A 15,618-nucleotide genomic window follows, 5' to 3' on the forward strand; every position below is an offset into this window, starting at 1 on the left:
AATTGGCTTTGTATTTTTTAAGTTTGTAGAAATAATTGCGATTGTTTTTAAGACCCAAGATTGTTATGCAATCTTGGTTGCAGTGAGATTACTGTCTCCAAAATGGATACTTAATGGATCCTAGGAAACTGACGGGACTATTGGGGTATGAACTGCAGAGTGCACAGACGTGTTGTTATGTGGACACTGGTGGCATGACTAAAAGGTACCTAGTTTGCATTAACATAATCCTCTTTCAAATGAGACTATGTTAACATGAACAAGGTTCCTTTCAGTTTTCTCCAGCAGCATACACGCTGGGCAGTTAAGACTGCAATTCTTTGGTGCACTCTGCAGTTCACACCTGCGGAACAGTGTAGACATAGTATAAGAAAATAATACTTGCTACCTTTTAGGCATTACCAGACCGAGTAGGCTGGGGAATTCAGGAACCTGTTTTTTGGCTGTTCAGGATTAATTATACTGTTAAGAACAGAACTCATTCTGGGTGTGGGTTCTTCCAGGAGTGTGGATGAGAGCACTCAGGGTATTACATTCATTTGGGATTACTGAGGGGTAGGATAGGCTGTAGTTGCTGATGTGTTATATGAATCTCTTGCCTTAATAAAGCTACAGCCTTTTTCCACTAAATTGTCTGCCTCGTCACTCAGATGTTTGGGGCAAAGATTTGAGCAGCCTGTTACCACAGACTCAATTTAACTTTCAGCAGTACAAGTGTAGTCCCTTTCCTTGACTTCTGTTTGACTTTTCCACATCACAGAAGATCATTTCATTCTGTGCGTTATTTTAATTTATGTGACAGGTGTTCAATTTAGTAACAGTTACTTTCAACAGCAAGCAACGGACCCTTATTGTTTATGAAGTCAACGACAGTACAGCTCACGGGCAAACAGTTCAAGGATAATGCATTTTGGCAATAATTCAAACAAACTCCAAATACATTCCCATATAATGGATTATTCTGTTTCACCTCCCCCCCCCCAGTGCTTACTTAATGGAGCCAATGAGTTGAAAAGGAAGGTCTTGTGTTTACACATTTCCACTCATTTTACTTAGGACGACTTTTTCCATCACAGAGCCACATAAAATTGAGTATCATATTACACTCCTTAAGCATTGCTTTAAAGATGCATTCTAATTTACAGGGTGAAATTTGTCAGGATTGGCTTATTAAGTTAGGGTTACCATACGTCCGGATTTTCCCGGACATGTCCGGCTTTTGGGGGCTCAAATCCCCGTCCGGGGGGAAATCCCCAAAAGCCGGGCATGTCCGGGAAAATCGGGAGGGCTGGGTGGTGCTCGGCCGGGGCCGGTGGTGCGGGGCCGGTGGCATGGTGCCGGGCCGGGAACTAGGGGCGCAGTGCCGGGCGCGGGGCCGGACGGGGAGCCGGGAGCGCGGTGCCGGGCCGGGGTCCGGGCTGGGAGCCGGGCCGGCGGGGAGCCAGGCCCGCGGGGAGCCGGTCAGCCGGGCCCGCGGGGAGCCGGTCAGCCGGGCCCGCGGGGAGCCCGGGGGTGCGCCGGGCCGCCGGGGGCCGGCAGTGCTGGGCGGGCCGGGGGTGGTCGGCCGGGGCCGGCACCCCAGGGCCCGAGCCGACCCAGGCTGGAGCCGCCGGGGGGCCAGCCTGGGCCGCGCCTCCTCCCCCCCACACCCCCCTTACCTGCTTCAGGCTTCCCGCGAATCAAATGTTCGCGGGAAGCAGGGGAGGGGGCGGAGACTTTGGGGAGGGGGCGGGGTTGGGGCGGGGTATGGGCGGGGCTGGGGGCCGTGGAGTGTCCTCCATTTGGAGGCACAGAATATGGTAACCCTAATTAAGTGTCTAGCTAAACAGTAACAAGTAATTTTTTTCGCAATGTTGGCAGCCGTGTCACAGACAACACAGGAAAGTACTTGTATTTTCTTGTTTGAAAAATTAATTTGGAACTGGTAAATTCGGGCTTTTTTCAAAATTACATGAAGTTTTTTAAGTAATTAAAATCAGAGAATTACCACAATTCCAGTTTTCCAATTACTGGGCCAGGAGTATGCTCCCCAAAGATTATTTTAGCTCTGGATTTAAAAGCAAGGTCTGACGAGAGAAAGACAACTGGTTGTACTCTCTCCCCCCTTCATATTCCTGATCTCCCAAATTCAACCGTCCACACTTCCTATCTCCTTGCCGTTTCTTCTTCCCCTCCACCTTCCTGGTTTCACCCACTTTTATTACTCCTTGTTTTGTTCTCCACACCACCTTTCAGGCACCTTGCCTTCCCACCCCAAATACTCCAATATCCCCTAAACCTTGGACCTTGCCTCACTCCTGGAACATCTTACGACACTCTAGAGCCTACAGTGCCTGCGATGAAAACACTCTATTCTGTCCAATTCAGAAAAACAAACAGGGTCAATCAGAGGAGCAGTCAGAGCAGACTCAGCTGCGTGGAAGCAGCATAAGAATCTCTCACCAGCTACTGAGCAAGAATTTGGGGGGGGGGGGGGGAAGGGGTTGTGAAGGCCTTCCCCTGACAAAAGCAGCTCTCCAGTCAGACTGCATCCCTAAGTTCTATTCAGGTGGAGGACCACAGTATGAATGTACCATCCTAATCAACTTTGGGGCCCAATTTAAAGCAATAAAGATATTCCAATGCATTTGAACCCATATTCAAAGTAGGCCCATGGAATTGTGGGATACTTTCAGCAGACACCCAGAGCACTAGTTCAGTGGGGTTGTGTCTACAATGCAAAACAACAGGGCTGGAATGCTGCGTCCTGGCACCCTGGGTCCAAGCCCTTGGTTAGCATGCTTTTGTGTGTAGAGGGAAGAGGGATTAGGCTGAGTTTGAATCCTGGGCTTACACTGCTGTGTACACATACCCAATTTTGTCGCTTTCTACTTTCAGCCCTTAAGAGAAATTTGGGGACGGGTGGCCAGTCTTTTGGGTCTCCAAACATTTAGTTCCAACTTATTAGTAGCAATTATATTTATTGCCAGTTCCTATACAGTTTCACATTTGATTTTTTGCTGAAATCTTTCCTTAACAAGGTATTAACTTGCAGAGTACAAATCCACTAACAGAAAACCAGAATAGCTAACATGGTGTTCGTAGCAAAACTGAAGAGTAAACACATATAGAAACTTCATGCCTGCAAAATAAATCTGAATTAAAGATGCAGAGTTAAAAAAAAGGAAAGAGGGGAGATGATATCATGCAGTGATTAACTTGCTAAGTAGCACAATGCTCCTTGTCACATGACCATTTAGGCAGCCAACTGTGTCGGGAATAGCATCAAATCTAGCTGAGGTATAATTATGTTTCGTCCAGCCAGATAAGTGGCAACTCTCAAATTTAGCTCTCTCTTGCGTATTTTGGTTTTCAGTCTAATTTTATGTTAAAGTCAGAAAGCAATGAAAACTCTTACGAGGAGACTAAATGCATTTTTAGAACAGGGATCACAACTAATCATGAATTAAGCAATTATTCAGAAGGGAGAGGTGAAAGTTTCTATTGGGTGAAATGAAACATTAAATACTGTACATCACAGAGCAATGTGGCTGGTTTCATAAGTAGTGCTATGACAAAAATGTTTTCCTTTCAAACGACAGGGTCATTAATTTCTTACAAGAAAAGCTTTTAATGTAAGATGAAAAAGAAAGGTGGTCCAACACCCTCTCTCCTTTTGGAATTCAAGTTCAGCCTTGTAAAAATGTCATGAAAACTTACCAATGCTTGCAAAAGTATACTTGCCCTCCCTTAATGCTGAAGATGATTTTAAAAAAATCTTTTAATCATTCATTAATATTATTTGCCTTGGGCAAACAAAGGAATAGAACCTGATTTCGTCTTTAGGAACATAAGCAGGCAAGAGAACCAAGTTCCTCCCTACATACAGGGGTGAACCTTCCATTTACTTTGGAAGGAGTCTGGATGGACGAACGATTTCCACTTATAGATACAAGAACAAAAAGTCTTTAAACAATCCTTTGTTGTGCCACAGTTCAGTATCAAACTCATCTTTTCCATATCTCCCCATCCCATTTTTTGTCTCCTACTGAATAAAGCAGTAAGATACGAAAAACATGGAATCTTTAAATTAACACATTAAAAACCTACACTGTTTATGCAAAAATAATTGTAGAGCTAATTATAATTACTCACATTGTCATCAATATGACTACTATACATCTCTTTCTACATAATCTAACTGTCTTTTCATCTACTCACTAGGAAGATCAATTATATAACGGGAATAACAACAACTCTGAAAAAGAGTCATTGCTGTTTACAGGTCTGATCTAACAGAAAGTATCTCAGTTTCCTCGGCTGTGCAAGTCCTATGGTGGGTGTGGGGTAGTTTAAAGTATTCAGAAGAAATGCTGGTCTTTTAATACTCAGTATATTTAAACAGTTCCAGAGGTGAAAGGTGCAGGTGGAGAAAGATCCCTTATCCAAGTGAACCCTCTGCTTCTGCTCAAAACCACTAACCAAGCAAGAGTTAGCCTAGCTCTAGAATGAAATGACTCTCCTGCATGCATGCAGGTAATTAGGGAGCATGAGAGCTAAGTGCCATTCTCCACGGGGCAGGTTGAGTTTACAGAAACCTACAGTGTTGGGATGAGGCCTCCTATCCCTGATAAAAAGGATGTTTTTTGGATGTCTGGTTATATTTACACAGCAGCTAGAAGGGTGCTTCCCAGTACAGGTAGAAAGACACGCAGTAACTCTGATTAAGCTAGTGTGCTAAAAATGGCAGTGTGGCCATGGCAGCACAGGGAGCCACTCGGGCTAGCTGCCCAAGTACGTACCCACCAGTCAGGTGGGATTTTAAAGTGGCCCTTTGCCTCCTAGCGTACAGCTTGATTCTAAAAGTAAGCTAGACAGTGCCACATGTGTTACTCACATGCTACAAATGCCTGAGAAAATCTGGGAAGTGACTGATGGACTCATTTCCTCCTCGGAATAGGGATTAACCTCCACAGCTACAAACCGCTGCATTCTGGAGAACCAGCTAGTGCTGGAGTAAGTTTTAAATGCTTGCTGTGAAGCAGTAAGGGAAGGATCTACATTGGCTCAGAGAAATTCTATGTCCCGTGTTAAGGAGAAGGTCTGATGACATAGTTTAAGAAAATACCAATAGATGCTAAGAATTTCAAGACATGACAAAATTTGGGTTGGAACAAGTTGACACAGTCCACTTAAATGTTTTCTTAATTAAGACAGATTTTAAAAAAAATATACTGCAGATGAGCAATAATGCCTATGAGAACATCTGCTCCAGACACGCACGATACTGCCCAGGCTTCTGTAACTACATAAAAATCTATCACGCTCTAAACTTCGATAGGAATTATTTCCTTTACACTATATGTATGATCTTCTGTGCCTTGTACATATACTCACAAATCTAGAAGAGTTGTCATTTCTTACGGTTTTGGCATTTCCAAAAGCTGGTAGGAAAGAAGAAAAAATAAATGAAACATGGCAAAAACATTTAAATACTAAAAACAAGTCATGACTGTATGTTATGCAAAAACAAAAATAAACAAATTGATGCCTTATGGAAAACAAAGCACAGTCCTGTGTTTGAGACATCATTATCAGTTGCTGAAGATGGGTTTATGAAAATCAGTTAAGATGGAAGTGAAGAAAAAAACGTTCCCAACATTACGTTCAACGTGGTTTTGAACTATGCCTGGCAACTACCAGCTTACATCATGCATGCAACATGAACTCAAAATAAACTGTAGGGCAAGTTAAGGAATTAGATTTCATTCTGTAAAGCTGTGTTTGTCAAATGGGAGTATGCCCTTCGCTATTATGAAATACAGTGCTCATGCTCATTGCAGAAGGCTTTGAGCTACTTGTCACAAAATATATATCTATATTTTCAGTACTCAAGTAAAGTTGACACTGAGTGGAAAAATATACATTTCTCAGCTTTAACAAATTTGCATGGAGAGACTATTCTGGGTCAAAGAACTGGAGCCAAAAGACAAAGTTTGTTGCTCTCAAAGGCCAGGGTTAAAAGTGACAGAATTGTTTAAAAAAAAAACTTTATACAGTGCAATAAGTCACCTTTTTAACAACCATATAATTAAATACAGTGCTACACACGAGATTCATTTATAACCATGCACAGAACTAAAGACAAATGTTCCATTATAAAGTGTTTGAGACAGTTTTCTCCTAAATTCATTGTTTCTCATGTTAATTTACATTAGCAGTGCAAAGTTTCAAAAAGTTCAATGAATAGAAGATTGTTGGGGGCAGAATAGATCTGGACAAGGAGAAGTAGTCTGGGACAGGCAGTAGAAACAAAAGTGAAACCATTTGAGCAGCATATTCCAGAAGTCTTGAGGTCTTTCTGAGTGTAGCCTTCATTGATTTGAGATCTACCAGACCGTTCTCTCACTAGAAGGGAAAACTTATAATGGCAGCAGGCCGTAAAAGAGACCCAGTTTGGGAATATTTTAATGAAGTTCTCTACATGCGGACAAGACAAGCATGCGTGCAAAATGCAAACAGTGCAACAAAGAAATGAAAGGCCTGGTTGCCTAAATGAAACAACATCATGAGACGTGTTGCTTGTTTTGTTAAAATATTATGTTTATCTGTTAAAGAAAAATATCCAGAATACATAACGTTGCTGTTTTAGTTAAATAAAACAATTTAAATGTCTGTCTGGTGATGTTCTCCTCCTAATACAGCATGGCAAGAAAATCCTCCAAATATTAATGATTAACCTGTTGAATTGGAGATATTTATGAAGCCATTGGGAGGTGAACTATGTTTCAATTACCTTTGGTAAATGAAATAACCAAACAATCATTCATCTTCTGATATAGCTGTAAAACTAAACTGAAAAGGTTTCAAAATAAATCACTTAAAAAATGTATGGTGTGTACCTTCTAAAAATGAAACCTACATCTGTCTCTGAGTTGTGAAGAATATGTATTAAGGTTATAACAACCAACAAGAATGCACTTTTATATAGAAATCCATGATTAAATCGAGTCTTCCTGACTAGTGATTTAAATCAAATCCACCCTGTCTAAAATCTTTTTCTTTTAAATAAATACTTGGCTTTATGAAGGCTGTTTGGTCACTCATTACAACTCCCAGAGCTCCCTAACGGAAACAAACTGCAGATACTGAACCCAAGGTACTCAGATCTACTGAGATAATCATGGCTGATCACAGCAGACTGCAGCCCAAGACCCGGTCTGAGAGCGGGAAACTAGCATGCTGAGACAGGTGACAGTTAGATGCCTGAGACAGCATTCACTCTAGGGCTACCATACGTCCGGATTTCCCCGAACATGTCCAGCTTTTCGTTCTTTAAATAGCCATCCGGGGGGGATTTCTAAAAATCTAAAAATGTCCAGGATTTCCCCCCAGTCGGCTATTTATCGACCGAAAAGCGGCTGCCAAGCACCGCTCGGCAGCCAAAGCCCTTTCCCGGCTCCCCCCATCCCCTGCAGCCTTAGCAAGCCACCCGGCCCCGCAGCTGTCCACCCCTCCCTCAGCTCACTTCCCCCTCCTCTGAACGCTCCGCCCCCCTGCTACTCCCCTGCTTACCGCGAATCAGATGTTCACGGAAGTCTGAAAACAAGCAGGGGCAGGCGGGGCTCCGGGGAGGCGCAGAGTGGCCCAGTCCGGCTCCAGCAGAGCGGCTCCATCCAGCCCCGGCCAAGCGGCTCCGGCCCCGGCTTGGCTCGGGGGCACCAGCCCCGGTTCCGGCCGAGCACGCTGGCCTGGCCCCAGCCGAGCGGCGCTGGCCGACCACCCCTGGCCCCAGCGGCTCCGGCCCGGCTCGGCTCGAGCCCCAGGGCACCGGCCCTGGTTCTGGCCGAGCGTGCCTACCCCGGCCCCAGCGGCTCCAGCCCGGCTCGGGCCCCAGGGCATCGGCCCCGGCCCAGCACCTCCGGCCCGGCCCCAAGCGCCACAACCTCGGCCAGAGCTCCGGCCGGAGCGCAGCCTGATTCCTGGGCTCTTGCTAAAGCTGGCCCTAGTCAGGGGACAGGGAGGGGGAGTTGGATAGGTCGGGAGTTCGGGGGGGGGGGGGACTGTCAGGTGGGCAGGGGTGTGGAGAGGGGTTGGGACAGTCAGGGACAGGGAGCAGGGGGGGTTAGATGGGTCAGGGGTTCTGGGGGGGCTGTCAGGGGGGCTGGGGTGTAGAGAGGGGTCGAGGAAGGCAGGGAGCAGAGGGGGTTGGATGGGTCGGGTGTTCTGGGGGTCCTGTCAGGGGGCGGGAAGTGGCTGGATAGGGCATGGGAGTCCCGGGGGTCTGTCTGGGGGAGGGGTGTTAATATGGGTTGGGGGTGTGGATAAGGGTTGGGGCAGTCAGGGGACAGGTAGGGTCCTAGGGGGGGTAGTTAGGGTGGGGGGTTCTCAGGAGGGGGCAGTCAGGGGACAAGAAGCAGGGAGGCTTAGATGGGGGGGGATCCTAGGGGGCAGTTAGTGTCAGGGGTCCCAGGAGAGGGCAGTCAGGGGACAAGGAGCAACGGGGGTTGGGAGTTCTGAGGGGGGCAGTCAGGGGGTTGGAAGTGGGAGGGAGTGGATGGGGGCGGGGCAGGGCTAGAACGGGGCTCCTCCCCGGACCCCCCAGTGTCCTCGTTTTTGATTGTGGAAATATGATAACCCTAATTCACTCAAAGAGATCAGGAGGGATCAAAAAGGCAGTTAGCCCAGAAACGGTGACATCCTCCTCATTTTCTTCCCTCCTAAAAACCCACTCTTTCAGTCTTGCCAATAAGGAGTCAATTTAAACAAAAACAGTTCTGTTTAAAAAGAACCTTCCACAGCTGAATAATTGTAAGGCCTTATTTCTGGAATCCTATAAAGCACCAACTATGGTTTTGGATACTATAAATATTAATGGTTCAAATCTTTGCACTAGTGAAAGATTCCATTTGCAAAACCAGCTGACCTGGTAGGGTGATGCAGTACAGGAAGCAATGTATTTTTTACACACATTATTAGATTCTTACCTTCAAGCACTGGATTTGACTGTAAAAGTTGTTCTTTTACTTGATTAACTTCTGCTCCTTTTCCACAAACAGCTGCTACATAAGACATGACAAGCTTGCTGGCCTCTGTGGAGAGTGGATTAAAAAGTGAGAAATAGTCCCAAAAACTGGCATAAATAGTTTATTTATTATGGAGGCTTGTATTCCTTTACATTTTTACCATTCCAGCAGGAGTTAAAGACCCCAATCTTCCTCCACATATCTGTATCTTCTTGATACAGCCCTGATGCTGTGATGAGGCCCATGCACTCAGACCTCTGTGTGCACACAGAGACCTATTGATTTCAATGGCCTGGAATATTTAGGACCCAAGCAAAATGATTAGGAACACTAGTGAATCAAGCATATATAGGTCCTTTTCCATTCAGCTTGAGTAAAAGTGACTCAACAAGCTAACAGTATGAAAATTCATCTGTAACATGTCAGGCTACGAACAATGGGCCTTAACATTGCAAAATGCAAAAGGCAAATAAAACTACTAAATCAATCTATCTGTAATTAGATTTAGTAGATCTATTTGGCTTTTGCATATTATATATAAAATCACACACACACACACACGTCACATAACTGTAGCTAAAAAGTAATTAATGAAATCTATTTTAAAACAGATTACAGAATACAAACCATTAATTTAGTCAATGAACATAATTTCACTGTGTTAATTTTAACATAAGCAAGTTTGAACAAGTTCTGAAATTGTAAAATCCCAGTTATGTAAACATCAAATCAGTGTCAATGACCCATCCAGATAATATTAGTAAAGATTACATAAAACAAATAGTCTGGATCTTATGATAATATTGTTTAGCACAGAGACCAGTTGTGACAGGAGATGAGCAAGTAAGGTTTAAAACAAGGTCTCCAGTGTTTAATATGATGCAAGACTGCCCAATTTGGGGTAACTCACAGGATATGCATTAATACAATTTAAATACAACATAATTACTAACAGCTGGAATCCCACTCAAATCAATACAATGATAATAAAAACTTATTTACTTTATCCTTTCAAAGATCTGGTACATATTTAAGGGTCTGATTTCAGCAAAGAACAAACAAACAAACGGTTATTCCTTGAATTTTGATTCTCTTCCGTTTAAGCAAAATTTGCTTAGTACTAACTGGCTGTTTCTGTCCCTAAGTTGAATTCAGAAAACAGATAGATAGGTATGGCAGGCCTGTGCCCAGGTCCTCATCTCCTGGAATCACATGAGTTCAACAGAATCTCAGTTTTCATTTTTATAAAGGTTCTCAGCCCTCACCATTGCAAAGAAAAGCTTGAAAATGGAACCCAAGTCAAAGCAATGCAGTGATGCCTACCCCAGTCCACCAACAGCCGGAAACAATAGCTCTTTCAAGAAGGTGTCATCTACAACTCTGGCCAACCCTGCCAATACCACAGCAACATTGGAAAGTACTGGGAGGGGGGGGATGATGGGGAAAGTGGGGGAGGAGGCGCACAGGCTGCTACTCCAGAAGGAGAGGAGAGCAATTGCCATCACCCCAGCCTCTGTGGCACAGGAGCCAGACTCTAGCACACAGACAGTTACACAGTCTGTCTCTGCCGCAGATTGCCTTAACAAAGCTTCGCAAACACGTAATATTTCAAGATATAGAGGTGTAAAATAAGATCATTCACAAAATTCTTCAGGATTTGGGGTCTATTTGGAGTATTTTAAATAGGCTAAGAAAGAGCAGGGCCATTTCCTCCTTATAAACACTCCACAAAAAGCTCCATTTTCCTGAGAGACAGGTTTCAGAGGGGTAGCCCTGTTAGCCTGTCTCAGCATAAACAACCAGGAGTCCTTGTGGCACCTTAGCGACTAACAAATTTATTTGGGCATAAGCTTTCGTGGGCTATAACCCATTTCATCAGATGCATGGAGTGAAAAATACAGTAGGCAGGTATAAATATACAGCACATGAAAAGATGGGAGTTGCCTTATCCAGGGGGGTGCTAACGAGGCCAATTCAATCACTGTGGATGTAGCCCATTCCCAACAGTTGACAAGAAGGTGTGAGTATCAACAGAGGGAAAATTGCTTTTTGTAGTGACCCAGCCACTCCCAGTCTTTATTCAGGCCTAATTTGATGGTGTCAAGTTTGCAAATTAATTCAAGTTCTGCAATTTCCCATTGAAGTTTGCTTTTGAAGTTTTTTTTGTTGAAGAATGGCCACTTTTAAGTCTGTTATTGAGTGTCCAGGGAGATTGAAGTGCTCTCCTACTGGTTTTTGAATGTTACAATTCTTGATGCCTGATTTGTGTCCATTTATTCTTTCTTGTAGAGACTGTCCGGCTTGGTCAATGTACATGGCAGAGGGGCATTGCTGGCACATGATGGCATATATCACATTGGTAGATGTGCAGGTGAACGAGCCCCTGATGGTGTGGCTGATGTGGTTAGGTTCAATGATGGCCGGAGCGCTGGGGGGAGGGCAGCAAGCCCGGCCGGGGCCCCGCTCTCCCCAACCGGCCGGAGCACCAGGGGGAGGGCAGCAAGCCCGCTGCGGCTCCACTCTCCCCGGTGGCCGGAGCGCCGGGGGGGAGGGCGGAGAGCCCGGCCGGGGCCCCGCTCTCCTCGACCAGCCGGAGCGCCGGGGGGAGGGCGGCGAGCCCGGCCGGGGCCCTGCTCTTCCCGACTGGCCGGAGCACCGCCCCCCTCCAGGTGCCGCCCCAAGCACCTGCTTGGTCGGCTGGTGCCTGGAGCCGGCCCTGCCACAAGGACTCCTCGTTGATTTTCCTGAGTATCTTCCCTATTACACCTGATGTACGGATAGGCAAACAAATTAAAGCAAAAGTAAGAACTGAATTGAATCTTTGATGGTCAACAAAATTCAAGTATATTTTTAAAAATGTATATGTTTCTGCATGTCCAACTTGCAGATTAGAATAAAAAAAAAAGTACCAAAATACATGAAAAGCTATTCTCTTGGTCTCGTATTCCAGTCTGCCTCAGCCCAATATGTACCAGAAACATAATGAGACTCCCAAGCAGCTTTCTAGCCAAAGAAGTCTCGATAATTTTGGATATACATCCAAACTTTTATTTTATTTCAATTTCAACATATGAGGAAAAACCTATGCAAGTCTCCAGGTACCTTTGACAGATTAGAAATATTAGGACAAAATAGCAGTAGCAAGACATCCTCTTTGTACAAGAAAACGCAATCCACAAAACCAAGAATATTTCCACACCTTGGGGAAACTCATGAGAAGGCCGCCAGAGCAAATACTCCTGTCTGCCCAAATATTCTTCTCACAGAGATCTCAGAAAGGACAAAACATCTTCAACACAATCCTGCCTACACACACTCAAGTGTACAAAACAGTTGACACCACCTCATGGTCAATGGTATGAAAGGCTTCTGATAGATCTAATATCAGCATAATCATTCTCCAAATCTTAACCAAAACTAAAAGAAGATATGAGCATCAAGTGATTTTTTTTTTATTTTTTTTTTAGCAAAAGTTGAACAATTTTTTTCAATGCTACATGTCAACTTCATATGAATACCTTTTATACATCGGAAAGGGTAACCATATTGGAGGTGAAAGCAATTGGTTAATTAAACTACAATTATTTCCCCAAAAGATAAAGAGAGGCTGATTTAAAGAGTTGACTTAAATACAGAAATATGAATCTGTCATAGAAAATGTGTGAGCAGCAGTGGCTGTTGAGCTAAGGGATAAATGCTGATTTAAATCTAGATTTGCAGTCTGAACGCATGCTCAGGTTAGGGTTGCCAATTTTGGTTGGACGTGTTCCTGGAGGTTTCATCACATGACAATCTTTAATTAAAGATTATTTTTTAATTCCTGGAGACTTCAGGACAATCCTAGGCCACCCTAGCTCAGGTGTTAAGTGGAATGATGTTTTGTTTCTACATGGAAGTTTCCCTCCCCAGTGAGTTGGTGGGTGGAATGCTTGCAATCTTTCTGGGTGAAGAAGAGTTTTTGGCAGCCGGACTAGTGATTGGATGAGGTAGGATGAGTTGGAGCCTCATGCCCATCCTCCACAACAGAGATCCCTAAGTGCTGAAGGAGCAATTTTCAGTGGAGCAGTAGAAGGGAAATGGAGACAAGAAAAGGAAAAATTGCAGGCCTTTCTGTGGTGAATAAAGTACTGTGTATCTCTCTGTTTACAAAGCACCCATTCTGTATGGTATGAAGCCAATAGAAGGGTATTACAAATGATTGTGTCCCTTTTTTTATCTGGCCAGTTTTAAAACAAAACAAGTTAAGAGTTGTTTCAGGTTTTACGCTTGCCTCCCAAATCTCCTCAGCCAATCAGTTTTTCTCCCCGCCCTGTTGGGTTAGACTGTCACAAAAACAACAGGGGAAAGCTATGAAACTGGTTACACACAAAGTACTGCTGAAAGCACAAAATAAACAAAGAAATATTCTCTCTAATCTCTTCGAGTTATTGTAGTCCAAAAGGATCCACTTGAAACAGCAGGTAAGAAATTTCTGAGACAAGTGTGATTTTTTGTTGGCGGCATTCCCTAAAGGACCACAGCTAGTTTTAAACTGGACAGTAGTTGTGAGGAAATGGAAGATTTTTACCATGGATCAAAGGCGCCTAACGGTGCTGAGGGTACATCTACACTACAGGGGGGAGTCGATTTAAGATACGCAAATTCAGCTACGTGAATAGCGTAGCTGAATTCGACGTATCGCAGCCGACTTACCCTGTTGTGAGGACAGCGGCAAAATCGACTTCTGCGGCTTTCTGTCAGCGGCGCTTACTACCACCTCCGCTGGTGGAGTAAGAGCGCCGATTCGGGGATCGATTGTCACGTCCCAACGGGACGCGATAAATCGATCCCCGAGAGGTCGATTTCTACCCGCCGATTCAGGCGGGTAGTATAGACCTAGCCTGAGACAATCAGGCTGATGTGCAGCAGTGAAATAAGAGACTACTCTGCATGCTTAAGTGTTTCTCAGCTATCTGATCTAACAAATTCCCTAAACAGTCCAAATTCTTTGAGAAGGGCTACTCAAGCGTTGAGTGAAAAAAGAACTAAAGCAGCAAATAAGTGAATGTAATGTAATTTAGGCTAAGTGTGCACTTTCTGATGACATCAGGATAAATCCAGAGCAGAGGGAAAAGGCTATCAGAATGAGAAAACAATGCAAATTTTGAAAATTATCACCTAGTATCTTTTATTTGAAAATTTGGTTTAATCTGCAACATTGAGCCAATAAAGCACTGCACATTAAATCAATATCTAAACACTATTTTGTTCGGAATCTTGGATAGCCTTCTGTTTTAACCATGATAACATCATATTCACTTCTGGCAGCATGTGAAATATTCTTGCACATCTCCACAAACAGTAATTGGTACAAAAAAGAAAATGAATTAATACAGTCAAAGTAAATTCCAGGCTAAAACCAAGAAACTGATCACACTACAGAGACTTTCAATACTGCCAGCCCCAAACATTTAGAAGTCAAGATTCTGACCACCAAAAAATCATGACATGTATAAGACTGGGATTATTTTTATTTGCCTTCCGGTGTTCACACATTTAGGGTTCATGATTTCAAGCTTTTCCCCACAATCGAAAGGGCTAGAAACTTTAATAATAATAATAATAAAAAAAAAAAAAGCTAAAGTTCTCAGACTTCAGGTGCTTTAAGAAAAACAACAAATATCATGAGAATTTGCAGCAATGCAGTTTTGGCATCTATTCACTTTAGTCAGAATCCTAACCTTTACTTCTACTACAGCTTCTCGTAGTTTTCCATTTAGTTTTTAAAGAGAAAAGATCATCTCAGTATTTCTAACATGCCCATAATGACCTTGGCTACTGAACACGTAACAATCATCATGTATGTATAGAATAGGCAAGTAATTCAGTCACCCCTAATGTCTGCTGTTATGCAATCTACAAATAATTGTGAATTTATTCCATGTTAGTTGCTAAATTGCTCATAACCCTGGAGGAACTATATGAGGCTAAAATATAACACTAAAGAATTCCTTTCAACTATTAATGAAGTTTGAACTACCATGCAGTGAACTTGTGTTAAGGGAACTTAAGATTATTTTTAATATGCTTATTTACTCAGTAGACCACCCTTCTTCATTATCACAGAACTGACACAGGAAAGAATTACAGCATGTCCAAGCCTCTCATTCGGGATTCACAAAAGGGGCAATAAAAAAAAAGTACACAACTTTTGAGAATGCACATTAAGAACACTAAGGTGCAAAACCCTTCCAACCCTATGTCCCCCGAATGAAGCTCTCTATGCAGTCTTTGTTACACCAATTTTATTTTTGTTTACTGGATGCATAATAAACTGTAAGTATTCCTGGCTTCAGAAACAATCACTCAGATGATGTAGAAACAAATTTAAGTGTTCTGTACCTGCTGTTTCTTTTCCACAGCAGCAATTTAATAACAGCTATTTGAGACTATAATGCAACTGATTTTTTTAAAAATGAGCTTTCAAGGTGAACAATTATGAAAGTGACATTTACCCCCCACACGATTCCATGCTTTTCAATGAATTGAGAATTTTCTCAAAAATTATTCCAGCTTTGCTTGTGAGACATGCAGTTATCTTGTACACTTGCCAGTGTACTAAGTGTAGCTGAGC

General features: G+C 43.4%; 1 protein-coding gene across 4 annotated transcripts in view; it reads right to left on the reverse strand.

Annotated features, from left to right (window-relative positions):
* MYO1B (myosin IB) overlaps positions 1-15,618 on the reverse strand; it is a 193,449-nt gene that overhangs the window by 87,297 nt on the left and 90,534 nt on the right. For all 4 annotated transcript variants that reach the window (XM_054043748.1, XM_054043750.1, XM_054043751.1 and 1 more), the window contains exons 5-6: positions 8,967-9,071; positions 5,377-5,423 (exon numbers count right to left, since the gene is read on the reverse strand). In XM_054043748.1, the coding sequence (XP_053899723.1) occupies positions 5,377-5,423; positions 8,967-9,071 (152 nt within the window). The remainder of the gene's footprint in view (positions 1-5,376; positions 5,424-8,966; positions 9,072-15,618) is intronic.

Source organism: Malaclemys terrapin, chromosome 11 (assembly GCF_027887155.1).
Source record: "Malaclemys terrapin pileata isolate rMalTer1 chromosome 11, rMalTer1.hap1, whole genome shotgun sequence".
In the NCBI taxonomy this organism is placed as follows: Eukaryota; Metazoa; Chordata; order Testudines; family Emydidae; genus Malaclemys; species Malaclemys terrapin.